Source organism: Primulina tabacum, chromosome 12 (assembly GCF_025594145.1).
Source record: "Primulina tabacum isolate GXHZ01 chromosome 12, ASM2559414v2, whole genome shotgun sequence".
NCBI classification, from domain to species: Eukaryota; Viridiplantae; Streptophyta; class Magnoliopsida; order Lamiales; family Gesneriaceae; genus Primulina; species Primulina tabacum.
In genome coordinates this window covers 34,653,042-34,678,547 of record NC_134561.1, presented here as the reverse complement: position 1 = coordinate 34,678,547, position 25,506 = coordinate 34,653,042, and the positions used below count along the sequence as shown (strand labels likewise).

The window sequence follows — 25,506 nt, the reverse complement described above, 5'->3', positions numbered from 1 at the left end:
ATTCGTGATAATTTATTTAATTATTTTGTGTAAAATTCATGATAAATGATTTTTTAAAAAATTACATACATATGTTTTTTAAAATAAATTACATGTTTGATTGCAGATAAACATTAAATCGTTCACTAATTCACTCATTTAGCTCATTATCTCTTAGGCCCATCCTATGTGATAACACAAAATGAATCTTTTATTTGGGTCACTCATAAAAAATTATTACTTTTTATTGTAAAGATTAACATGGTTGACCTGTCTGACTAATAAATATCCGTGAGACCGTCTCATAATAGACCTTCTAATGTGATAATCAGTCCAATGAATTCTGAAAAAGCACAAGATATAATTTATGTGAAAATGGAAATGTGAGCAGTGTCTTCGTTGGAAGAATGATATTATATAATTTAAAATATTTGAATTTTATTATTACCATAAATTATAATTTTTGATAAATCAATAAATATTCGATACTACAACCCGTGAGACAGATAAGTCATGTTCATATTAGTATAAACAGTAATATTTATGGATGACTCAAAATGAAGACTTATCTCACAAAATTGACTCGTGAGACCGTCTCACAACAAAAGATTTTGTGTAGTAATATTAGCATAATAAAAGAATTGGATGATCCACGAGAATTATAATTTGGATAATTGACAACAAAAATCATCACTCTTTGTCATTGAAGGGGACGACTCTATTTCAACTGGTTCAAATATCCCATAATATATTTTTTGTTTCAAGTATATCATCAACAAATTTTTTGTATAATATTTGACTTTTGTCCTAAAAAAAAAGCACATCACCAAGAAAACTTGTGCATGCAGCCATCCCCACAACTCCAATTAGTGGACTTTGGCGAAATATAATAATAAAAATATATAAATAATTATTTATTTAACTTTTTTAAAAAAAAAACTATAATTTTTTATTTCATATTATTATAACTCCTTTTCTTGTGGCCAAGTAAAGCACATACACATCCTTAGTTTGGTAGTTCTCTAATCCTGCCACATGATTTAACTCTTCACAATTAATCTTCTCTGCTTTAACCAAACACCACCTAATACCAATTATAATACAAGAAAACAACAAAGAGAAGAACCACCCCCTTTTACTAACGATATTTTTTAGTTGGTCGAGAGGACTTGCAACCGTAGGGTCTCGAACTCGAAATTTCGCTGTAAATCTGAGATCTTAGTGTCAGATGAGTTACAAGTTATCTGTCATTTTCCTAGAATTTTAATCATAAGAAAGTGACGAATATGTTGAAAATAATAGAGATTTAATGTATATTATCATATCAAAATCTATATTTTTAAAAAGGGTTTTATGTGAAAGTTTTGTTCATTTTAAAAACCTAAAGATAAATAAATGAATTAAAATTAAAATATGATCCAAGGCCTAAAGATAAACCAAACCCATGTGAAATATATTCCAATTTTGTAATTTAGCCTACCAAAACTTGCTTTTAAGATCAAGATTATTGGGATATTCTTGCTCACATAGAACAAACAAATGGAAACAAATGAGTTGGCTAAAGAATGAAATTAGCTTTGATAGTGAACATGTGTGCTCTACTTAGCAATCAGCTTGTCAATTTTTGAATTATTGTGACCAATATAAATATATATATATATATATATATATTGGAAACAAGTAAGTTGCATTAAAATTGTTATACGATTTGACACATTTAAAGTGAGATAATGTTATGTGCACTTACTTTTTGTATATATACTTCATTCAATGTATAAAAACTTTTTCATGAAATCGAGTGCAGATAACCGAAAATGAAGTATAGATAACAGTACTATGTTAAAAAATATCAGCGTTTACATAAATTAAAATGACGATGATTACACGATCATACAATTGATATTAAATCGATCAATCGAAACTTGACATTCGAGTATTTATATAGTTAAAAAAAAGTAATTTAAATGTATTGGTGGTGTTGTGTAAGTATCGTTTATCTTTTGGTGTAGTTGCTTATGAGATTGGGAATTTATGAGCACGGGCAACCATTTTGTGAGGGGCAAAATCCATAAAGTTTGCCCCACTAAAATCCCTTTAAAAGGGAAAATGTTTTCTTTATTGTATTTAAAATGTCAAAATCGACAATCTTATCATATAAAATAGGTGTTTGGTTGACAATTTGTTAGCGAGAAAAAAATAGTCAACCGGTCTGTCATGCTATCTAAAATATGTATCTTGAGTTGATAATTTATCGACCCACTAAGAAGACGGATAAATTGTATTGTTAGTCTGTTTTGATATGTATAACTATGTTATATTTGTTTTCACTGTATTTTCTTGAGATATGTACTACCACTAGGTATACTAATACTTATCACCCAAAACATTGGAAAATACTAACCAAGGTTAAAAGTTAGAGGCCAAAACAAATTGATGATAAGAAGACATATGATATATAAGTTTGAGTTACATCGTTGTTGTCAGCTAACATTCTACAACTATTTCGAATAACGAATAACATCTATTCATTGAAAAAAATATATTTTTTATATGAACTCGTCAACTTTTGTTTATACATATATGTATATGTATGTATATTATAGTCAAAGACCAAAGCATCAATAATATACCTTCTCCTTTGGATCAATGCCTAGAGTTTCATTTCTTGATTTATTTGTTAGTGATAAGTCAATCTCAATTATGCTCTTCTTGCATTATTAAATTTGTAGTCGGTATGTTTTTTTGTCTACATTATATTTGTTCCATTAAAATTAAAATTTAAAAAACAGTATGTGGATTAGGTGAGAGGGCAAGGTGTCCTTAGTGTGTGAACATGTGATATGAAATCTTGATTTCATTCATTAAATTTTATTATTTTCTGGCAAAAAAAAAAAATTTGCATGATTTACCAAGCCGTTCTATGAAAGATGGTGGCGATTATGGTGAAACCAAAATCGAAAAGCTCGAAAATATCCGACCGATGAAGAAAGGATTCATTGAGTCTGATTCGAATACTCGAGCCAAGTTGAGTACTCGTATTAATTTTGAACTATTTTTTTCCAAGTATTTCTAAAAAACTATTTGTTTTAGTAACAAAATATATGTTGAGTTGTATTTATAAAAAAAAATTATGATTTATTTTCATATTCTTTCATTTTATTTTAATTTTATAGATATAAAAAAATAAATTCAAAATTAAAAATATCGTAAAAATATTTAATCGAATCTACCGGTACCTTAACCTAGGCCAACTATTAAGGTTATGGGCTTGACTAATATTTTTTACACGGCTGTTTAGGCCCGGCAAAATTTCGGATTGGGCTTTGTCGGCCTACCTAATTTTAGCCCAGAGGCAATAGCATATTTAAATTTCGGGTCAATATTTCATTTTTGAAGCCCAAAAACTATAATTTTTTATCTAATTTTTTTTAAAAAAAAAACAATTATTTTTATTATTATTTTATAATAAAACATGAAAATATTATTAGATCATATCAATAGAAATTACATTAGAAATTAAAATGGGATGGGTAACCCATCGGCCATCCTACTAGACCAGACATAAAAGTAGTCCCGAGCTAGAGTATGATAGCTCGATTCACGACGAAAAGACAAAAGTACACGATGATATATCTTAGAGTAGATCTCTTGTGAGACGATCTCACGAATCTTTATTTGTGAAACGGATCAACCCTACCGATATTCACAATAAAAAATAATACACTTAGTATAAAAAGTAATATTTTTTTCATGGATGACCCAAATAAGAGATTTGTCTCACAAAATACGACCTATAAGATCGTCTCACACAAATTTTTACATATATTTTAATAAAGTTTTTATAATCGTTCGCAGCAAAATCCAAACAAGAAAAATCTGGTTCTGACTTTTTATTTTTAAAAAGTTCAAAACTGAAGTTATATATCAATTTTTTTTACCCTTAGTACATGTCAATATCATATATCAATGTTTAGATATACATGAAAACATAGTTGAATTTAACGAGGTTTTTACATTAAATATTATTTGAGAAATTCACAATAAGGTTGACATTTAATTCAATTTATTACAACAATTAATTACGTTAAAAGTTAATAAAAACAATTAATGAATCATTTAAAACATAATCAATTGCTCAATCCTAGAAAACTGCATATGAAAAGAAGCATTAATGGATCCATCGATGCTAAATAAAAGAAAACAATGTCACATTACATTTAAGGAGAACACATCAAAGAATTAAGCTTTTTCTCCTCTAAAAGTGTCTTCTCCACAAGATCATGATGAAAAACTTGAAAGAAACTATACAAGAAAGGATTATGAAAATTCCAGCACAACCCGAGCGTCGAAATCCATCTGAGCCGAGCCCAGAAACAGTATGACGAATCAAGAAACAACAATCGGCCTTGTTATTAGGAGGCGTCATCTTTAATATGAAGATTTTGAGTACGCTAAATGGTGGGAAACGATGATTCTTTTAATCATGGATTTTTAAGCGATTGCGTAGGGAAAAAACGAGATCAAACGCTAACCTGTGTGCCTGTGCAGTCAGTCTCAAATGTATGTCAGATCATTTCTAGAGAGGTGACAATGAGGTGAGGTTCATATTCCCTCGTGGTCTTACGGATCATGAGTGGTGGGTGATGGAAAATATCTGATGATGAAATTCGACAGCGACCAGATACAGATGATGCCAAGAAACTGAAGGACGTTCAGAAGTGTACTCAAGGAACCATTTATAGCCACGTTGTGTGAGGTCATCTCAGCCCCTCTCACTGTGAAAGAGAGGGCCGTCACCAATTGTGCAGCTCGATTCAGTTGGTGCAACCTATAAACCTTCGCAGAGTCGAAAATGTAGTATGTTAGTAGCCAACAGTTTTATTCTGCAACATGCTCAAAGAGAGCATAGAATGGAATGCTACAGGTGAAATAAGTCTCAGTGTTGAAACAAATACGCGTTAATTTTCGATGGCATTAAAAGCTAAAAATTCTTACTTGAAAGATTATGGGAATCGCAGGCGAAGAAGGAGAGTTGACATATTTTGCATATTGCTCGAAAGTAAATTGTACAATAATGCCAACAAGGTAGGGAGCAAGAGTAGCGGAAGCTGCAGGACCTGTCCATGGCCAAACGAACCCCATTGTCACCATAGGAATCGTCAGACTAAGAACCAAAACAGCAACAGAAGCAATCCGGTTTCCCAAATGAGGGGCAAGGTTGTGGTTTGTCGAAGCAAATACTGGCTCCAGAGGCCTCCTTAGGCAATCTACCAGGAAAAGAAAACCAGCAACTCCACAGTAGAAAAGGGCTTCCGTGAAGAACAATATCAGAAAGTCTGCAAAAAACAAGATTGAATAGTATTCTACAGAAACATTCATGATAGGTCAAATTATACAAGTATTGGACAAACAGTAACTCTGTGATGGTAGAAACTTAGAATGATTTCCAGGTTGTGTCATTATTTTAAATCTACCATCTTCAAAAATATTTTGTAACAGTATCAAATGACTAGATTTGACTTACCAGTTAATAAAGAGTCCTCGAATATCGTCGTTAGGATCCTGCGCAGATAAAGTGAAGGAAAGACAAAAGATGCTACAAGAACAGTGGGACCAACAAACCACAAAATATCATTCTGATTTGTCTCTGGGATAGAAACAGTATTTTCATCCTCACTTATTTTTGTTTGTCCATAAAATGAAATAAATCCGGGTTTTCCCCCAGTTCTTTCAAGATGATGATATGAAGTATCTTCAGAAATATCATCTTCAGCAGGAGGATTTGGACTTTCCTGCTCGAAATTATCTGGTTCAAGATCACGGTATGATTCATCGTCAGGGGTAGCATATAGAATGCATCGCCTTTTTAATAAGCTATCTTTTCCTTTTAGCTTCCTTTGTGTGAGCTGGTATGAATTAACTTCTTGAAGAAAAAAAGGTACAAATCAATAACCAGGATGATCCTAGCAAGATCTAAAATCGAACAGATACTAAAAGATAAAGGTGTCAAATTTAACAAGTTGCGTGATCTTAGAATAAGGAGCTTCAAGCACAGAACAACCCACCACGAACAAAATCGTTCAATCTTCATAAATTGAGACATTTAAAATTTGTTAAAAGTTTGACTAATTCTGTGAGATGAAACTACTGAGTTGCTGGTTCACAACAAAAGGGACAAATCACATCTCAAGTGCATCTTGTATGAAATTATCATTTTGGCACTTAACAAGGCAAAAGCTACCTTTAATATTTCTCAATGGTTCTGCAAATAAATTCCGGTCATCAAAGAGGCGTAGTCTCGAGTTCAACTGAAATTAGGAATAAATTGAAATCAGATGTAACCTTAACAGAAGAAACAACTGTAAGCATTTACACATGACGGATTTTCATGCTGCAAAATAGAATAAAAGTCTGAACCTGTCGTCATTCGGCGTTTGAGATCATGACCTCGATACTTAAAGGTAAAAAGTTTTTCTTCTATTGAAATAAAATCAAACAACTTTCCAACACAATTTATCAAGATTTTGGATCAATCCCTTCAACGTGTGGTATATTTGGTTTATAGCTAACAAAACCATTTTCCCATAAAAATTTGAATTTTTATCATCGGACTAACATGCTGAATTAACCTACATCAATGTTGATCCAGATGTGAAATGGAATATTCTTGCTGTTACTGGATTCTGTCACGGTGAACTACCATTTTGTTACCTTGGGATCCCCTAGCTTCGAGAAAGCTACGAACATCAGACTACAGCCTCCTATCCTAGTAGATGCAGTGGATACCAAGATTAAGTCATGGCCGAGGCACTCTCTATCATTCGCAGGGAAACTAGAATTGATCAGATTAGTGATTCAGCGTGCAGAATGTTTTTGGTTGTCTATTCTACCAATCGCATCTAACATCTTGAATGTTATCTATACTCTGTGCAGGAAATTTGTGTGGCAAACCAAGCGTCCTGCCCATTGCTTGGAAACAAGTTTGTCGGCTAATTGAAGACGGTGACATGTGATTGAAAAATCTAAAGGCTTGGAATGATGTGTTGATATGCAAGACTTTGTGGAAAATTCATATGAAGAAAGATAGCCTCTGGATTGGATCAATCATACTTATAGCAGATTTGGTGATGTTTGGCAACGGGAATGGAAACGAGAGGATTCGCCACTTATTAAGCAGATTATGGGTATTAGAGATGTGATGATTCGAGAGCCGGGGTCTGTTGATGCGGCGGTCTTGTGCTTGGAGGGGTGCTTTTGCGGTAACGTGGGGCTTAGTCGTGCGTACCATTTCTTCTCATCGGTAGTGGGATGGTGGCCTTGGAAGCCTCTAATCATGAAATCGTTTATCCTCCCAAAGCACAGGTTTGCATTGTGGATATTTGCACATAACAAATTCTTAACCCGTGATAGGGTGGTATATCTGTGTGATCAGTCTTGTGTGCTATGTAACACGGAATTAGAGTCATTTGCACACCTATTTTTTGGCTGTAATGATTTGAACAGAATATGGGCAGGTGTTCGTGAGTGGCTAGGAATGAAAAAGATTATGGGATCTTGTACAGCAGTCCTCAAACCTAGTGCGATTTCTGTTATAGATGCTATGTAGCAGGTGATTTTACGGTTATTGACTCGCTAGGATGACCAGAGTATTTGTACTTGTACAATCTTTTTACAATTATTAATGAAAGTAATTTCATTAAAAAAAATAAAAAAAAATAACAATACGACAACATTATATTTTTTCTACCAACAAAATTTATTCCACCAAACCAACAAACTAAAGAGAAAAAATTCAGGGGGTGAACTCAAAGATTGAATTTTTTAAGCTGTGACAGAAAATTTAGAACACAGCCATGTCAAACAACTCCCAATTCTTGCAAAATTAAAATTGCTAGTTAAAAAGCACAATCATGGAACTGGAAAACAAGTGGAATCGTACCATTACCAAAGGCCAACAATCCAGGGAAAACAGGTTTTAATCTATTGCAATTAAAAACAATCTTTAACATAACACAATCACGAATAAAAGAGAGGAAAGTACCTTCAAAGTGTCCATCCTTTGGAAAGATGGGGAAAGAGAAGTAGAAACACAAGAATAGGAAGAACCAAGTTTCATTCTAAGTAACATTCTTACAAACCCAGAAGGTAGAAAACGAACAACCAACCACCGCCACAAAGCAAAAAGGGCAGATTATTTCATTATCAAGAAAAACCCATTCGATTTTTGCGGAAGATTGTGGATACCATTCGCGAAGTATGTTGGCAATTGTGAGAATTTAAGCTACGGGATTTTGGTTAGTGGAAGTAAAGAAAGCGGCTGCTTTGTTCTTGCTGAAAGCTGCACTTCACACAGGACCACTCGGCCGCCGGCTCTCTATTTTGATTTGATTTTTTGGGGTAGTTAGGAAATTCGAAGATAATATATTATTAAAATATATATATATCATTTACAAAAAAATTAAAATAAAGAGATATAAGAAAAAATGATATATTTTAAACTGTAAATATCGAATTTACAATCTTAGAACATCCACAACAAACTAATATGTCCTTGACCACTAATTTTATTAGAGCTTCATATTTTACGTAAAAATAGTATATTAATCATTTTCAAAATATCTAATTAAAACTCTAATATATTCCAAATAATATTTTTTATTATTTTTTACGACAATTTTTTGCATGATCATGTGCACGTTTATAAATGTATGAAGACAATCATGTGAAGATAAAATTTGGTCAAAAACTTGTATGAAACGATCTCACGGATCGTATTTTGTGATACAAATATCTTATTTAAGTCATCCATGAAAAAATATTACTTTTTATGCTAAGAGTATTACTTTTTATTGTAAATATCGATAGAGTTGACACGTCTCACAGATAAATATACGTGAGATCGTCTCACAAGAGATTTGCTCTAAAATTTGATGTGATCCGTTAAGATAGATATAAAATGTTACAAGTAGCTCATGCTTCAAACATTACGTCAAATATCATTGAATAATAACATTTTTAAAAACTCGTTATATCTATCAATTTTTTATTACCTTCCTATTTCAATATAGTTCGATTTTTTCGTTGACATGACAAACTTCAAAGAGGTAGATGTAAAATTCTATACAAATATTACTAACCATTTGAAAATTTTGCACATTCATCTCCATGAAACAAGAAAAAAAAACTTAGAGAAGGTAGGATGATTCCTCTTTAAAAGCAGAATACATAATTACTTGCATGAGCAAGTTATACAAAAAAAACCAAGTACAAATGTATATGAGTTCGTATTGAATGAGATCAGCTACATCTACAATCAGTAATAATCTGAAAAAATTGCGATAAACCGAGTGCGATAGAAAATCTTCCATACAGAAAAAGGGTCCCTTTGGATGTACGAGGGACATTAGCACCATCAACAAATGGTTGAAATCTTTGTCTGAGAAATCTAATGATCAATGCCGATCCTCTTCATTCTTCTCTCGCCTGCTCGAGGGAAGAAACTGGCTGAAAACAGGGCTCGGCCTTGACCCAAAGAATATTGGGGCGAATGCAAAGAAGGGAACTAACCGGTGATCAGTGATTCTTCAAAGAAAAGTCCCAAAAGTTATATAAGATTCGCTCTCTTCAAAAACCTGATTGTTCGGCAATAGTATGGCCATATCGATTCAACAAAATCGAGGTATTTCTCGACCAGCCAGCCTTGCAAATCCTTCAATATTCTCTTAGTTACATCATTGTAGTTCATGCTTTTTATATCCACCACCGGTTTCCATAGGTGCACCCGTATGGCTTTTTTTAGCTTCCCACGGAAAATGTAATCATACGCCAGCAGGCAGTAGGCAGGTATATTTTTCACAATATTCACTGTCTGCTTGAAGCTGAATACATAAAGGCTACATATTGCCCGGAACATCTTAACATAGAGACCAACAATTATTGGTCCAAGAATCCAAAGTGGAGTCAATTCTTTTGATACTTCCGAACCATAAACAACGTTCACAGTGAGGTATAGAGGTGTACTGCAAACAAATTAAGTGCAAGTCATCAGCAATGTTTCATGGCGTTGTGGATGTGATGTGTCAAAAAACTGGTCTAAAGGCATCTATGTATGTAAATGTTTAATGTTTGTATCAAGACCTACAACTAGAAATTTGAGAACAAAATCTGGAAAGAGAACAGATACAGAGAGAAACCAATTTATTTAACAGCTAAATAAGGCGCATTTTTCTCTGATCTTGATTGCTAAAATTCAGTCAGGTATCATTTTCGTAACAAAGAGAACATCTATGACATAATAAAAGACATAATTCCCGACTTAGGTCAACCCAGCAAATTAGCACCAGTTTCAACCAAAACCTCTTAATAACTGCATATGGTCGAAACCCTGAGAATTTGTCTGATCCTCTAGGTGGGTATAATGTAAACCAAAACTGTACTTGTAGTGTACATCAAAGATAGAACATACAATCACAATACCCTAATTTTGTTTAGTTGTATGCATTTATTTGTTTGTTGAAGCCAGAAGAGTGTCTAAGCAAACCCCCAACAGAGAGAACAGAGAGAGAGATGAAAGACAATGCTTACATTATCAACAATGGAATCTTAATTGTTGCATCCAAACCCCAGAAGTAGTACCAAGCTGCCTTCAAGATTTCACCTTTTCCTTGCTTTTGTCTTGCACTTTGCAATTCAGATGTCTCTGTCGTAAAAGGCTCTTCAACAACTTCCTCCGCTAGTTGGGTTTGTGAGGGCGTACGCAGTAATGTTAACCAATTCTTGAATAAATTTTGCATAGCTAGTGATCTAGCGGTCATCTCATCCAAGGCAGCCCTTGAAGATTCAACCGCAGATTCTTTGCTCTCATGTTGCAAATAAGGAACTTTAACAGGATTCTTTAGGGATTTTGAACCATCACTTCGGCTTCCAGAATCATCATGTCTACTGCTACTTTTGAAAGCTGATATTTTAAGTGATTTTGACTTTGGTCCATGCAAAAGAAAAGCACCTACACTGTAAGCAAACTATTTGATCAGTTTATATTGTAAAACAACAGGCTGTCTAGCATTAGCAAAACAAGGAATTTCATGGTGAGGTTGTAGACACGTGTAGAATCCACCAATAAATCAGGGTGCGAAAGGTTGAATTCTTAGAGGCCTAGAAAGCAAACATAATGCAGTTTAGTAATCAGGGTGCGAAAGGTCGAATTCTTGGAGGCCTAGAAAGCAAAGATAATGCAGTTTAGTACCAAGAAATTGAGGTCAATTCACCTAGAAGATTAGCAGAGATACTGCAGGAACACACATATCTATAAAATGTTTAAAGGTCAGATAATGACTATACCACTAAACCAGAAGAAACATTTGAGAATTTGAAGAAAAAGCATAATTCTAATTTGAACACTTTGTGGAAACGCTCTAACCATCAATGTTAATAGAGATAGATATTGCTATGGTTTCCTTACATTCCCCTTGTTCAGCAGAAGAGTCGAGCATCAGAAATGTGCAGATCCACAACTACATGAATAAGGTAAATAACATGTACATAGGACAGGTTTAGGTCTGAACTTTCGTTATCAGACCTATCTATACCACATACCAACATTATGATAAACTGCTCCTCTTGAAAAGAAGTCAAATTATGTGGCTTTTCATCCTCGAAAACATGTAAACATGAACCTGGAGATAGATGAGGGCGAGCTTTTACCTTAAGCGAGATCTGGATTTCAAAGAGATGAACCGATCATTCCGCCCAACTGGAAGAAATGACAGTGCAAAAGGTTTTAATTTCCTTCCTCTGCTCCAAGGTGAGGACAGGGTTGGGGAAGAACAATAAGAACCCTGAACAAAGTCAAGAATTGGTTAACAAAAATGACTCAGTCTTTATAGGATATATAGAAAAGATGCTCACAATAAGGTAGGGTGGATAAAGATGATTCATGGAAGTTGGGATAAAGACGATTCATGCAACCAACTTCAAAACTGTGAGATAGAGTCTTGTTAACTATTATTTGAAGTGACCTCTGTTAACAGGGAACTTTACCTTGTGGGCCTGTAAAGTTACACGGCGGTCATGGCCAATCTCGGAGAAATGACTGTGAAGATTAATATCATGTTGCATGAAATCTAAAAGCACATTAAGCATTAAAAACGCTTATCCAGTTCAACAATCCATGCTATACTCATTTAAACAATTATTAAAAAATTGCACAAACAATTTCTTCATTAGGACTTCAAATTTCTAGAGCTTGTTATCTTAAACATCCATCAATTAAGATGATGGAGAGATATGATCACCTGAAACTGATGAGTTGCCAAAGCCATCATCTATACCATATTCACACAGACAATTCCCACAAAATATACAATTGCTCGGATGGATAACCGTGGCCCCTGAAAAAGAAATCACTTGTTTTAGGCAACTGAATAAAATTTAAACAAAGATATCGTGGACTCTAACACTAAATCACTCTAATACACTCTCAACCTTTTCTTAATATGTTCAGAAAAATTTATTTTGCTCTCGATTTAAATTGAAAGTTTCACTTGCAATTTTAAAACTTAGAGAAATTTCATTATTAAAAAATCATGAAAATCGGAAATCTGTACCGTAAGCACAGATTTCATTAGTTTCGCTTTCCCATAAACTTTTTTCATTGTGCTCAAAACCATGAATTAAAAAGATAAAGATTCAAAACATCATCCCTCATACCAACCATAACCTTCGGCGAGTATAAGTTCATAAAGCAAAGGCAATGCAAAAAATATAATATTAAGCTGATAAACCCTAGGTGATCAAACGAGAAATTCCCAATATGAGCACAATTCAGTAAAAAAAACATCATAATTTCCAAAATAGCGAAACTACTACTCCGGAACAACACACCCGATATCACAATAAAAAAAAACTTTATCCATGATTACTGATTTCGGAGCATTAAAAAAGAGAGATATCATCTACATAACAAAAATACATATATAAAGCGAAAATTGAATAAAAAAAACACAACAGCTTACGTGGTATTCTTCAGAGAATAGGTTGTATACCCAAAAGATTCAGTAATTATGCGCGGAGAATATATCAAAATGGTATCTTTTCTCCCGGACAGGATAGAAGTTCCAGATAAATATTTTTGGCTTCGGATAGATAAATGAAAATCCGACCTAATTTTCGATATAGGGTTTAAATACCAAACACACCACATATAGATTATTTCTTTTGTGAGACGATCTCACGAATTTTTATATATGAGACGGGTCAATTCTACCGATATTCACAATAAAAAATAATACTTTTAACATAAAAGATAATACTTTTTCATGGATAACCCAAATAAGAGATTCGTCTCACAAAATACGATCCGAGACCGTCTCACAAAGTTTTTATCATATATATATACACACATTGTATTCTCACCGTACATATTTAGATGAGATTGATAAGGTGGTATTAACTTATGTGATAAAAATATAAAAATTGTATATCTAATAGATACGAGTCACTTGTAACTATATTTTGATGATCAATTTTGGGTATTTTTCTCAAAATTGTGTAATTAAATGAGTGAAATAATTTTTACATTTTTATAATTACGAGGTTAAAATCTCTCGTGACATCTAAATATGTTTATTAATATAATTATAAAAATATTAATAATTATATCAATAATTTATTTACATAATTTTGGATAAAAAAGACTACAATTGATTGTCAAAATATAATTATAACACTTTAAGTGATTCAATAAAAAGCACAAGACTAAAAGTATTACAATTCAATACATAGTATACTAAAATTGACATTTTGCAGTTTATATATTGTATATATTTTTTTCTCAAGTTCTTGATTTAGTTATAATATTCTAAAAATTACACTAAATGTGATATAAGATTTATCAAAATTATTTTTTATAATTATGAAATATGAAAATTCAAGCACATTATGTTGCATTAAATAAACGTATAAATCAATAACAATTTAACAATAAAATATAAATTATATTGTACAAACTATACATTATAAGATTTTAGGAAAAATGTTGTTTCATTTTTTCAAGGTCAAATTTACTAACAAATTCTATGTAGTAAAGCAAAAATATGTGAATGAAAATTTTGGATTTTAGAAAAATAATTCACCAAAAAATAGTTACTATTATGAGTCTTACTTTATTCACAGTATAGATAATGAAAAAAATATTATTTTATATAATAACTCATATTATATAAAAAGCAAAAATTTGTGTGAGACGATCTTTCGAGTCGTATTTTGTGAGACATATATCTTATTTGGGTCATCCATGACAAAGTATTACTTTTTATTGGGAATATTTATAGGGTTACCCGTTTCACAGATAAAGATTTGTGAGACCGTCTCGTAAGAGACCTACTCTATATAAAAAAAATTAGCTGAAACAAAATTTGTTAATAATTTTTATTAATGTCACAAATTTTATATATTGTATCATTTCCAAATATTTTTTTATATATTCGTTGTCGTTACGAATTCAGTTCGAATTCGACTAAAAAAATTTTATTCGAAAAATATTCGAACATATTCAGTAAATCGAGCTACCCTTGCATTTTGTTATAGTGACGTTTCCAAAGGATGAGGCTTTCAGTGTCCACCATTCGTATAAGATAACCAAATTTACTTAAAACTCCAACGTTCGATTCAATCCCTTCCACAGTCACTCAGTTGGAGGAGGAGCAGACAGCAAATTTTGCTTCGAAAATGGCGCTCAGAATGTGGGCTTCTTCCACCGCGAATGCTCTCAAAATCTCCGCTTCCAATGCTTATCCTTCAACCGCACTGGTTTCTCCAGCCTTTTCGATCGCCAGATGTTTTTCCACTGGTAAAATTGTTCAGTGTAATTCAATTTACTTAATGAATGATTGAAATTGGGGGTTGATTTGCAGTGCTGGAGGGGTTCAAGTACAGCCCTTCGCATGAATGGGTGAAGCACGACGGCTCTGTGGCTATTGTTGGGATTACAGACCATGCCCAGGTTTTATTTCTGTCTCCCCTCTTCAAACATTAGTGTCACCACTACTTTGTTTTTAGTTTTTGAATAATATTTTGTTTCTTGACGTGAAAATCTGGTCATGGAAAGTGATTGAATGGGAATTCACTATTGAACTTTGTAGTGATGATTGATTTACTCATGGAATCGAGGAGGGGAGATTGGGTAGTTGGGATTAGCAAAGAAGGGAAGAAACAGCGTGAGGAATAGAAATTGTTGAAAGGAAAATCATTTATTTCTTGTTTAATCTTGTGTTGGTGTTGGGATTTGCTCATATTAACTTGAAATTTAAATAACAAATTGATTAATATTTGCTTCTGTGACTAAGATGCTTCCAGTATTGTATCATTCCAATCTCCTTCAAAACCGCCTTGTCCTCAAGGTGGATTGAGAACTTCCCATTTGCTCCCTTAGGCGGACGTGCTGGGCGATGAACCAACCTTGACCATTGGTTGCAAAATGTGTCTTGAGTATATCAAATCATTCACCACCCTCAACAAATGGTGCGGTGAACTCGAGGATTTTATTTGAAGAATGAGAAGCTATATTCCTCAGCCCACCTCCGGAAATGATTTGTTAAAGCCTTTGGTAGATAAGAAGTATGATATCAATTTCTCCATGTAGAGTTACGTGTTTGAGTTGTTTTCCCCTATCAAAGTCCGGTGAGAATGCAGAACAATCTTGTAACTTATCTTTGTAGCGGTTGCATCCATTGTCTCAGTGGGTACATCAACTAGCATGACAAGATCCAGAGATAGATTTTGGTGGACTAGATAATCTAAATAGCTCCTCCATTTCCCAACAATGTTTCAACAGTAATAATAGCCGTCTTTCGATTTGCCCTCTATAAGGTTGGTTTAAGAAAACTGTAGCTTCAATAGGGGAAAAAAATGAAATTCATACTCATAAAGTATCGTACCTCGTCATTGTATATAGGCTGAATTTAGAAAATTAAGGAATGGGGAAGAAACCAATTGAAGAAGAGAAATTGGAGAAAGGAAAATCATCTATTACTCGCTCATATGTGACCAGTTTAATTTCCATTACACATAGCCAGGTTTTCTGATCAACTACTTGTGATTAATTTGCTAAAAATAGCCTGAAAACACTTTGTCATGTTGGCAAAAATCTTTCAAAATTTCGAAACAAGTGGTATAAATCAGTTGAAGACAAAAGTGACATTAGTGTTGCAAAAGACTGGGAAAAGGTTACTTGTGGTCACTAAAATTCTACTTGCTCAGGATCATTTAGGAGAACTGGTGTTTGTGGACCTGCCGGAATCCGGTAAGTCCGTGACAAAAGGCAGCTCCTTTGGAGCCGTGGAAAGTGTAAAAGCCACCAGCGACGTCAATTCTCCGATCTCCGGCGAAGTCATCGAGGTCAACTCAAAGCTAGTCGACTCTCCCGGATTGGTAACTTCATTGAACTTTCTTAATCCATTTATATGTTCGTATTTTTTTCACTGAATAGTGTGTGAGGTCGATTATCATTAAATTTTCATATCTATACAATCCATCTTTGGTTTGCAATTCATATCATGACACTCAGTGTAGCATAAATAACCATTGTTTTCTTGATTTCATACTTGTTTTGGGCATGGAGAAATTTATATTGTGTGAAATTACTCTTTTGTCATGCCATGAAATGAAGATCAACACAAGCCCATATGAAGAAGGGTGGATGATAAAGGTGAAGCCTAGTGATCCATCAGAATTGGGATCACTAATGGGGGCGAAAGAGTACACAAAATTCTGTGAAGAAGAAGATGCTTCTCATTGAAATTTGAATTCAATGTGTTTTTGGTCTGTTCTATTTAAAAAATTAATTAATCAACTCAATATTTTATTTTACAACTGTCTTTGATTTTGTTTTGCTTTTATCCTCAAGTAAAACAAATTCTTAAAAATTAACCCAGCAATGCCCATGGATTTGAACCAAGATCTTTTAATGTATTGTTAAAATAATGTATTGAATATAAAAAAAATTATGTGGAAATCACGAAATTTTAATATATGCTACAGTGGAACAAATATTCTTTTGTTAATTAAAATAGTTGGATATATCTTGTGTGTATGTATTTTGTATTTTGACTTACAAATTTCATTATGCATTCATACAAACTCTTATGAGATGATTTTATAGGTGAATTTTGTGAGACGTGTACTCTATTTGAGTTACATGCGAAAAAATATTATTTTTTATGTCAGAAGTATTTTTTATTGTAAATATAGATAGGTAGGTGTTAACCTGTTTCATGAATAAAAATCACTGAGATCGTCTCACAAGAGACTTGTATAGCCTGATTTACGTAGAATGCCATTTAGCAGTATTAAAAATCATATTTCTTATGTCGAATTATCATCATCATTTTTATAATAGTTAAGAAAATTAAAGAACAAGTTTCTGCTCGTACAATAGAGTAAATTTCATTATATTTCAAACCACAATACGAAGTATTTATATACATTCTTAAAATAATGAATAAAGAAAAAGAAAAAAATGATAAATGAAGGAATAAAATTTGTTAGTTTGTTGTGCATAATCTGTTGGAACTATTTTTGGGTTCTCATAATTTAATTAATTATATATGTACATGTTATCTAACAAAGATCAATAAGGCGATCTAATTATTAATTTGGAGTTTTAAAATATTAAGTAAATTGGCATGATCCACATTATGTGTAGAAATCCAGCTCAATTAAATCTTAAATGATGCGTTGAAGACGGCTAAACTTATATAAGATTATGATCCCTGAAGCATATAAAATATAACACATAATATATACCGTACACATATTCTAGATCTATATCCTACTCTCCTCCAAGACGAGAGTAAGATGTTTGATTATCTATTGTCACGAAAGATTCATAACTCCAATGCTAGATCAATCAATGCATTCTGATACTTATTTACTTTTATTTCTATTTTCTGATAGTTCGACATGAATTATTGAGATGTTATAATATTTGGTTAATCACATAATTTATTTTTATTAAATCTCCAACATAATCATCAGAGACACAATCGTTAACAAGCTTCCAAATTTCCTCATCAAGCTTATAGAGTGTAGCCACATGTGCAAATCCATATGTATAATATCTTCGCCATTGTAAGTTCATCTGTCTCCGCAACCTCATATTATTTGGCTTGCCCCGCAAGCTCAGGGAGGGATTTAGAACGACACTGAGCTTGGATCTTAACCTTTGGAAAGACGTATCAGATATAATGGTATAATCAAGTTTTTATTTATATTCGAACTAGAATTTTCTAAGTTAGAGTTGAACTAATATTGACAAATGGAGTCTCCGAGCTACTATAATATTGAACAAAATTTTATGTATAAAATATATGGAAGAAAAATGAGCCAGATGGGCTACTGCCCGAGCGGAGGGCGGAACAACACATGGATCTGTCCGTGCAGATAGAGCATTTGTTAGAATATCAACGGTTTGGTCACATGAAGAAATATGATGAACTTGCAACAAACCAGATATAACATTTTCACGCACAAAGTATACAAATGCATTACAAGATTAGCACTTATAATTAGTAATACTTTTTCATGGATGACCCAAATAAAAGATCCGTATTACAAAATACGATCTGTGAGACCGTCTCACATAAATTTTTACTTTATGAAAAAACCAAACTTTTGTGGTTCATTCTATATTTATTCGGTTTCAAGTCTATGACAGATTCTCAATATATCATAATATGTACAAAGTTCCCTGTTAATAGAACACAAACTAAAAATCAAATAAAATATTTTTATATTCCAAAAAAATCATATTAAATTAATAAAAAAATATCACATATTTTTAAATTAATATAGTCTGTTTTAGATTGTTTTGATTAGTTTTATTTGAACTAAAATAATTTTTTCAATTGGATTAATTTTAAAACCAATCTGACTTGTGTTTGACTGAAAAACCGATCTAATTCATGCATGATGGGTTGGTTTTATAGTTTGGTTTAGTTGAGATTTTCTCTAATTTTATTTTTTTTTTTTATGATAGAAGCGACTTATTACAGAAAAGCATCGGCTAAAATATATATATAAGGAATCCTTATGGTAATAAAAATTTCACAAAACTATATTTCACATATTAATTTTATACGACGGATCTCTAACTCGATGTAAATAAGTATATAATATTTTTAGAAATCTTTGTTTAAATGAAAAAAAAAATAGAAATTTGTTGCATCATGCATGTGAAGTTTTTTCGGAAAGATTGCGTGTGAAATTTTAATCAAAAATAAAAAGAAATTGACGACAAAAAATGAAAAGGAAAGAATTACCTCACAGCGGACCATAGATCTGGTGTCTTGCTTGCTGAAAGGTACGTGAGCAAATCATCCAATATTTTCCAAATCTTGAATTTTAGAGCTATTTCGTGATTGATTGGGTATCTGAAGGTGGATTCTTTGCACGCCTCCTATCGATTTAGTCTGTTAATGAAGGAATTTGGAACTATGACTGAATAACGCGACCTCTAATGTACAGTGTGTTTTTGCTTGATGGCCCCCAGCCATCAGAAATGAAGAAGATGATGTATGGTAGATTCAATAATCGTGGGTTTCTTTTGATGTGATGTTTTAGATGGAGCCCAAGTCGAAATGGAAGCTTCAAGGTACAAGGTTTATTTACAACCCCAAAATAAGAAACTTTGTTATTATTATCATCTTGATCTTAGGAATAGTTGGTGGATATTTAGTTATTAAAGATCAAATTTTCATGTCTGAGAAAATGAATACATATTTCACTGTTGTATTGGACTGTGGAAGTACCGGCTCAAGAGTAAATGTGTATGAGTGGATAACTGATGATGGGGATGAGGCTTATGGGAAGTTGCCCATTTTGTTAAGAAGTTACCCACAAAATATTAATAAAAGCAATGGTTGTGAGTACCACTGTATGCAAACTGAACCGGGGTTGCATAATTTTGTTGACGATGGATTTAGAGTGAGGGCATCTCTAGAGCCACTGATTAGATATGCAGAACAATGGGTACCTTTAAAGAGGCATGTTGTGACGCCTTTAATAGTTTTTGCTACAGCTGGAATGAGGAGATTAACCGTGGATGATGCTGAGCGGGTCTTGAAGAATGTTGAGAATGTTGTGAAAGAGCATGGTTTTTTGTACAAGAAGAGCTGGATTCGGGTCTTGAGTGGGAAGGAGGAGGCATATTTTGGTTGGGTAGCATTGAATTATCAAATGGGGGTACTTAGGAGTTCTTTGACGCCGTACACATTGGGACTTCTTGATATAGGAGGATCCTCATTACAGGTGGTGGCTCAGGTAGATGTTTCCTTGAAAGATGAGCATGAGTTTAGGTCAAAGTTTGGGCCATTTGAATACGATCTTGCAGCATATTCATTACCAGCTTTTGGTTTGAATGAAGCTTTTGATCGAACAATCTTTATGCTTAGTCATACTCAGGCGCTTAGAGAACGTAGTGGTGGTATGTTTGAGGTTAGACATCCGTGTCTTGGTTCTGGTTTCTTTCAAAACCACTCATGTGGTGGTTGCTTTGGTCTTGATCCAAGAAATTCAAGAAACCTGAGCAACCATGTGCGAGACAATGAGTTAAATTCTCTGTTACTTGTTGGGGAACCGAATTGGGAGCAGTGTAAAGTGATGGCTAGGTCAGCTGCTATCAATTCTACCAGTTCAGATTGGTCTCACCAAGTTCATCATTCAAACTGTACTGGCTTGGCTAATTATGGAGGTCGGTTGAAATTATAACAATCTGATCATACAATTTAGACCAAAAAGTATCTTAATTTACTGAATACCAGATGCATTTTATATTTTTATACACGTTTTTTAGTGTTTTTTGCCCAGTTTATCGTGTTTTGTTTTCTTATTCTGTGAAGAGTTGGGTGCTTGTTTGTCATTGAAGTCTATGTGGCATGTGACTGCGAATTACCCGTAAAATATTTCCGGTATGATGAAACTAGTCTCGTAGCTTTTGTTTTACTCATTCCTTCACTTCTTTTGGTAATATTTTTTCATGAGCAACATGTAGGAGAAGTTTGAAAGTTTGCATTCTTCCCTTCTTTCATAAAATTCTTGTACTGTTAGTAGTCAATGCTATTATACTATTGAACCCACAAATGTCGGGTTCACTTTGTTGTTCTCTTGTTTTAAGATGTTTCTTTAAAACATCCTACATTGTGAACATCCACATCCATGATGGTCAATTGATAAGTAAAAACTATTTCAGTTACTGGTATTTAACACACCAGTATTGCTACTTAATATGCGTTCTTGATTTTGTAATTTTATGTTTCTCTGGAGCATAAGCTGTTTATATTGAATTGTTTCTGTGAAGATTACGGGCTTGAGTCTAACTCCCCCCAAAAGCTAGCGCTGCCAAATTATGAACACCCATCTTTCAATATCTCATCTGCAGGTAACACGGAGCTTAATCTATCAAAAACATCGCATTCTGTAACACGTTATCATGCATTATCGGGATTCTTTGCTGTCTCCTATGCACTAAACTTGAGCCAGAGGGCAAACCTGACTATGCTGTGGGAGTTGGGTGACAGGTTATGTTCAAACCTGTCAGCTGACCAGACAAGCATCACCGGAATGGATTGTTTTCGGCTCCCATATTTGGCATCTCTTATTGAAAATGCTCTTTGCCTCAATGGTTTGGAAATAATATTTGGGCCTGGAAATGTTTCTTGGACACTAGGTGCATCACTAATCGAGGGAGAATTCTTATGGCTTGGTTCTGATAAATCTCAAAATGGCATTCTTTCCCTGCCAGACCATAAAATGCTATTTTCCTCATTGTTTACATTTCTTTTGCTTCTGCTCCTCCTCCTCGTTGTTTACTGCAGTCAAATTAAATTGCCCATGTTATGTAGGAAGATGGCTGCTTCTCGGACATCATTGCCATCTTACCTATATCCTAAAGGACAACCTGATTGATCAACAGATACACTTGTATTCTTGATTGTAAGAGATTTGGTTTATCCTTCTGTTTTATGTATTTAACATAATCCGAATTCATTTGAAAAGGCGCATGTCAAATATCAATATGGTCCGGTCGTCAGAGAATTTTGTGGTTTGCTCTCCATGTTGTGCGATAGTTTGTTCAAGTGCCTGCTGCTTCTTCACTCTAAAATCCATCAATAGATTTTATCATGCTACATCAAATGATATGTATTATCACTGTATTGATTACCAACGGATGATGTAAATGTCTTGGATCTTATATAGAACTCACATAATCCAATAAAACATGTATCCATCCAATATACATCATCATGCAGCATTAACTGTTGAGAAACAATCTCAATAAGGATCTTATAGGTGAAATCTCCTTGCTGGTACAGGTAAATGAGCTCTAGACTGCGTTTGCATGGTGTGTAGGCTAAGTGGTCCTGCAGGTTTTCTGCTCCAAATGATTTATGGAACATAAGATCTGGAGTCGTTCTGAAAGCCAAAAGTTTAAACGGAAGGCAAAACTGAAATTCAAAAATTTAGAACTAGTAAGATCATACTTTTTTATACATACAATGCATAAGGAAATATACATGTATATTGCCAAAGTTTACAGGCAAAATTTAAGAGGGACAGCAGGTGACCAACATTGATAGCCCTCTCAACTTCATCGTCATTTTCCAATGGTGGCCATTCTTGCTAAGTAAAACGAGCTTCAGAATTCGGCCACAAGACTGGGTTTGCAACCAGCAGCCTCAGACTCATCGACAACAACCCAAACCTCGTTGACACGACCAATAAACTTGAATGGAGAATTGTACTGCGCAATCGAGTAAGCATACTCACTCTGCACAAAACTTGCGTTTGCCCACGCAGAACTGCTTAAACTCGCAGCCAATTTTTCAGCTTCTTTCACAATATTATGATCTCTTGCGAAGCCAGAAAATTTCCTGACAGCAATGCAATGACTTTTCCAGGAATCAGGTTTCAGGTTCAGTTCAGGGAGGGGAACAGGTGGGGTGCCCTGGAATTTCACTGGTAAGTAAAATTTTATATTGTATGCTGATGATTGAAGAGGTCCAGCTCCTGGAACTACGCTTGTTAAGACAGGTACAGTCATTGGAATCCTAGAAAAGTTCAGATTTGCTCCCTCTATGAATTGGAATAATCTGTGAATTCATAAAAGATTGAAACTTTAGCATTTTATCATAAAAATCTTGATCATTTACCTCCATTTTCCTCGAGCTATTACGTCCATAAAGAATGAAGTGGAAAACAAGCAATCCAATTAAACTTGAATACAAGAAAAGGGTACCTGTGGAAGCCATCTCTGGTAGCTTTCTCGAACGAGCTTTCCTCCGCCGGAGCACTCATCCAGACCGATTCTCTGTAATATCTCACCTCGAAATCTGATTCAGAGTGCATCACTGTGTACTCCGGCGACTCGTACGCTTTTCCTTCGCCCAATTTCGTAATACTACACGATACAGCGAAGATCAACGAAACTGCGACAATCGAAATGCTTGGAATACCCATTTCTTGTATCTTGTGAAGAAGCGAAAACGGAGCAAAAACAAGAAGATGAGTGGGATGGAATCACTGGATGATGCCTTTGAACTCGACGACGGTGGAGGCAATTGAACACGCTTTTAGCTTCCCGTGTGTGCGATTTAGTTAAAGAATGGTAGGAGACGATGATGGAAACCGGAAAAACACGCTTTAGCTTTGTAATAGCGACTTTAATGATGATCTTTGTGTTCACAAAATGAAAACATCTTTTCATTGTGCATATTAAATTAAATGAAAAATAATAATTTTTTTATACATTTTATTTATTTCCATGTGCATATTTAAATTAAATAAAAAATAATAATTTTTTTATATATTTTATTTATTTCCATCCATTTTTTAAAATATTAACTTCTTTATTACTTCAGTAATTTACTAGTCAAACATTTATTTCTATGTTCCTAGCATTTGTAAAATTATAATTATTAAATATATCTTATATGCATACAATTAACAGTTTATAATACTGATTTGATTCTTGTGATTATCAAGACACGTTTTTACTTACTTTATTTTATTAAGAAAAACATAAATAATGAAGTACTAATTATTTATATACAATTTTTATGTCATTTCAACAGCGATAAAATCGAAGATATTATCGACAACAAAGAAACATATGTCAACATAAATAGAATCAAGAAAGAACCATTCTTGTTGTATTTTGGAAAACAGTTTCCACATCAGCATTTGCCTATTTCTCGAAGAATATGTTTCTTGTGATACAGTCTCATGAATCTATTTATGTGAGACGAATAACTCAATCCATATTTAAAATGAAACGTAGAACTTTTAACATAAAATATGATACAATTTCATCAATAAGGTTGAGTTGGAGATCTGTCTGATAAAATTACAGCGTGAGACATTCTCACACGAATTTTTGTGTTTTCAAAATGCATCTTGTTAGAGTAGATGTTCTGTAAGCCAACTATTGACTAGAGAATTTATTAACTCAGTTGTAACTTGTAATAAAGCATCTTTATTTTAATATAATTAATTATTTCATGGTTTGCTATTTCTTTATCTGTATACCCATGTGATCAACATAGTTAAAGATCTTGATTATACTTTAATACAAATGAATCGTAATTCGATGTTGAAACTCATTTGTAAATTCGTTCCTAGTCGATTCAGCCGTCTAAAACATGGATAAAGGTCGCTTGAGCTCAAGACTAGCATCTGTGATGTTGTGTACCACGTTTCATGGTAAGGGCATAGAGATATCCAAACATGCAGATGGCCGAACTGCCCTCCCTAGGATTTCCAAGTAATTATCATTCATCGAAAAGATAAGTCATTGGTTATGATTGTACATTATTAGTCCTTACGACCCGGGACAACACTGAGGTTATATATGCTAGGGTTGTGCTTTGACTCGTTTATCGACTCCATGAGGGTCATCAGGTGGCGAAATTGGGTACAGTTGCAACACATGTAGGAGCCATTGTATTATAGTCGGGAATTCATCGCTCACCTACGGGTGTGGATATCCTGTGTGATATGATGAAATAATAGTGCATTGAATATATGGCCAGGGTATGATATGTACGTTAGAGAAGTAGTTCTCCAATTGTACATGCGATGTCACTATTTATACTCAAATATGTGTCACACGGTTATCGAATTCTTATGCAACCCTCGATGAACCAATGGTTGCAGATTCGATAGGGATATATTAGATGAAGGGATCATAACTGACTGGTTCTTTCAGGCACTATCAGTGATACCTAGGGAATCATGAGACGATGCTACTTGATGCTCTTACCATGATTCGATGGATTTAATCAGGAATATAATTTCTGACATTCTCATTATCAATTTTTGATACATAAAATGGAGCAAATTAGGGGTAAGCCCGAATAAAGGATTATGTCCTGAATCACAAAGAATCGTGAACACACGGCTAGCTGTATCCCTGAACTATTGACGGTCACACAAGTACTGGATTATTTTGTCTCCGTTGAGATAATAAATTCAAAG

General features: G+C 33.7%; 5 protein-coding genes across 11 annotated transcripts; 2 read left to right on the top strand and 3 right to left on the bottom strand.

Moving 5' to 3' along the window:
- Positions 1-4,138: 4,138 nt before the first annotated feature.
- LOC142520803 (uncharacterized) lies at positions 4,139-8,368 on the bottom strand. 6 transcript variants are annotated; one of them, XR_012813993.1, is made up of 6 exons: positions 8,021-8,368; positions 6,221-6,287; positions 5,504-5,902; positions 4,975-5,315; positions 4,512-4,815; positions 4,139-4,430 (listed from the first exon to the last, which is right to left on the bottom strand). XR_012813993.1 is itself a non-coding variant. In XM_075623942.1 (5 exons), exons 1-5 carry the CDS (start codon positions 8,105-8,107, stop codon positions 4,600-4,602), a joined length of 1,110 nt encoding a protein of 369 aa, XP_075480057.1. In that variant the 5' UTR covers positions 8,108-8,368; the 3' UTR covers positions 4,139-4,599. The 6 variants fall into 6 exon arrangements, 4 of the variants coding, with proteins under 4 accessions (XP_075480057.1, XP_075480058.1, XP_075480059.1 ...); XR_012813994.1 differs by having other exon boundaries at positions 4,139-4,335; XM_075623942.1 differs by having other exon boundaries at positions 4,139-4,815.
- An 801-nt stretch (positions 8,369-9,169) lies between these two features.
- LOC142520949 (uncharacterized) lies at positions 9,170-13,152 on the bottom strand. 2 transcript variants are annotated; one of them, XM_075624109.1, is made up of 5 exons: positions 12,993-13,152; positions 12,273-12,368; positions 11,683-11,816; positions 10,564-10,989; positions 9,170-9,998 (listed from the first exon to the last, which is right to left on the bottom strand). In XM_075624109.1, the coding sequence occupies exons 2-5, from the start codon at positions 12,300-12,302 to the stop codon at positions 9,584-9,586; spliced, it is 1,005 nt and encodes a 334-aa protein (XP_075480224.1). In that variant the 5' UTR covers positions 12,303-12,368; positions 12,993-13,152; the 3' UTR covers positions 9,170-9,583. The 2 variants fall into 2 exon arrangements, with proteins under 2 accessions (XP_075480224.1, XP_075480225.1); XM_075624110.1 differs by lacking the exon at positions 12,993-13,152 and adding an exon at positions 12,862-12,880.
- Positions 13,153-14,598: 1,446 nt separating this feature from the next.
- LOC142520986 (glycine cleavage system H protein, mitochondrial-like) lies at positions 14,599-16,867 on the top strand. Its single transcript, XM_075624152.1, has 4 exons — positions 14,599-14,827; positions 14,892-14,980; positions 16,237-16,407; positions 16,646-16,867. The coding sequence occupies exons 1-4, from the start codon at positions 14,707-14,709 to the stop codon at positions 16,772-16,774; spliced, it is 510 nt and encodes a 169-aa protein (XP_075480267.1). The 5' UTR covers positions 14,599-14,706; the 3' UTR covers positions 16,775-16,867.
- A 2,331-nt stretch (positions 16,868-19,198) lies between these two features.
- On the top strand, positions 19,199-22,495 carry LOC142520117 (putative apyrase 7). Its single transcript, XM_075623094.1, has 3 exons — positions 19,199-19,336; positions 19,501-20,725; positions 21,413-22,495. The coding sequence occupies exons 2-3, from the start codon at positions 19,597-19,599 to the stop codon at positions 21,937-21,939; spliced, it is 1,656 nt and encodes a 551-aa protein (XP_075479209.1). The 5' UTR covers positions 19,199-19,336; positions 19,501-19,596; the 3' UTR covers positions 21,940-22,495.
- Positions 22,480-23,657, bottom strand: LOC142520118 (uncharacterized). Its single transcript, XM_075623096.1, has 2 exons — positions 23,270-23,657; positions 22,480-23,123 (listed from the first exon to the last, which is right to left on the bottom strand). The coding sequence occupies exons 1-2, from the start codon at positions 23,488-23,490 to the stop codon at positions 22,670-22,672; spliced, it is 675 nt and encodes a 224-aa protein (XP_075479211.1). The 5' UTR covers positions 23,491-23,657; the 3' UTR covers positions 22,480-22,669.
- Positions 23,658-25,506: the final 1,849 nt, after the last annotated feature.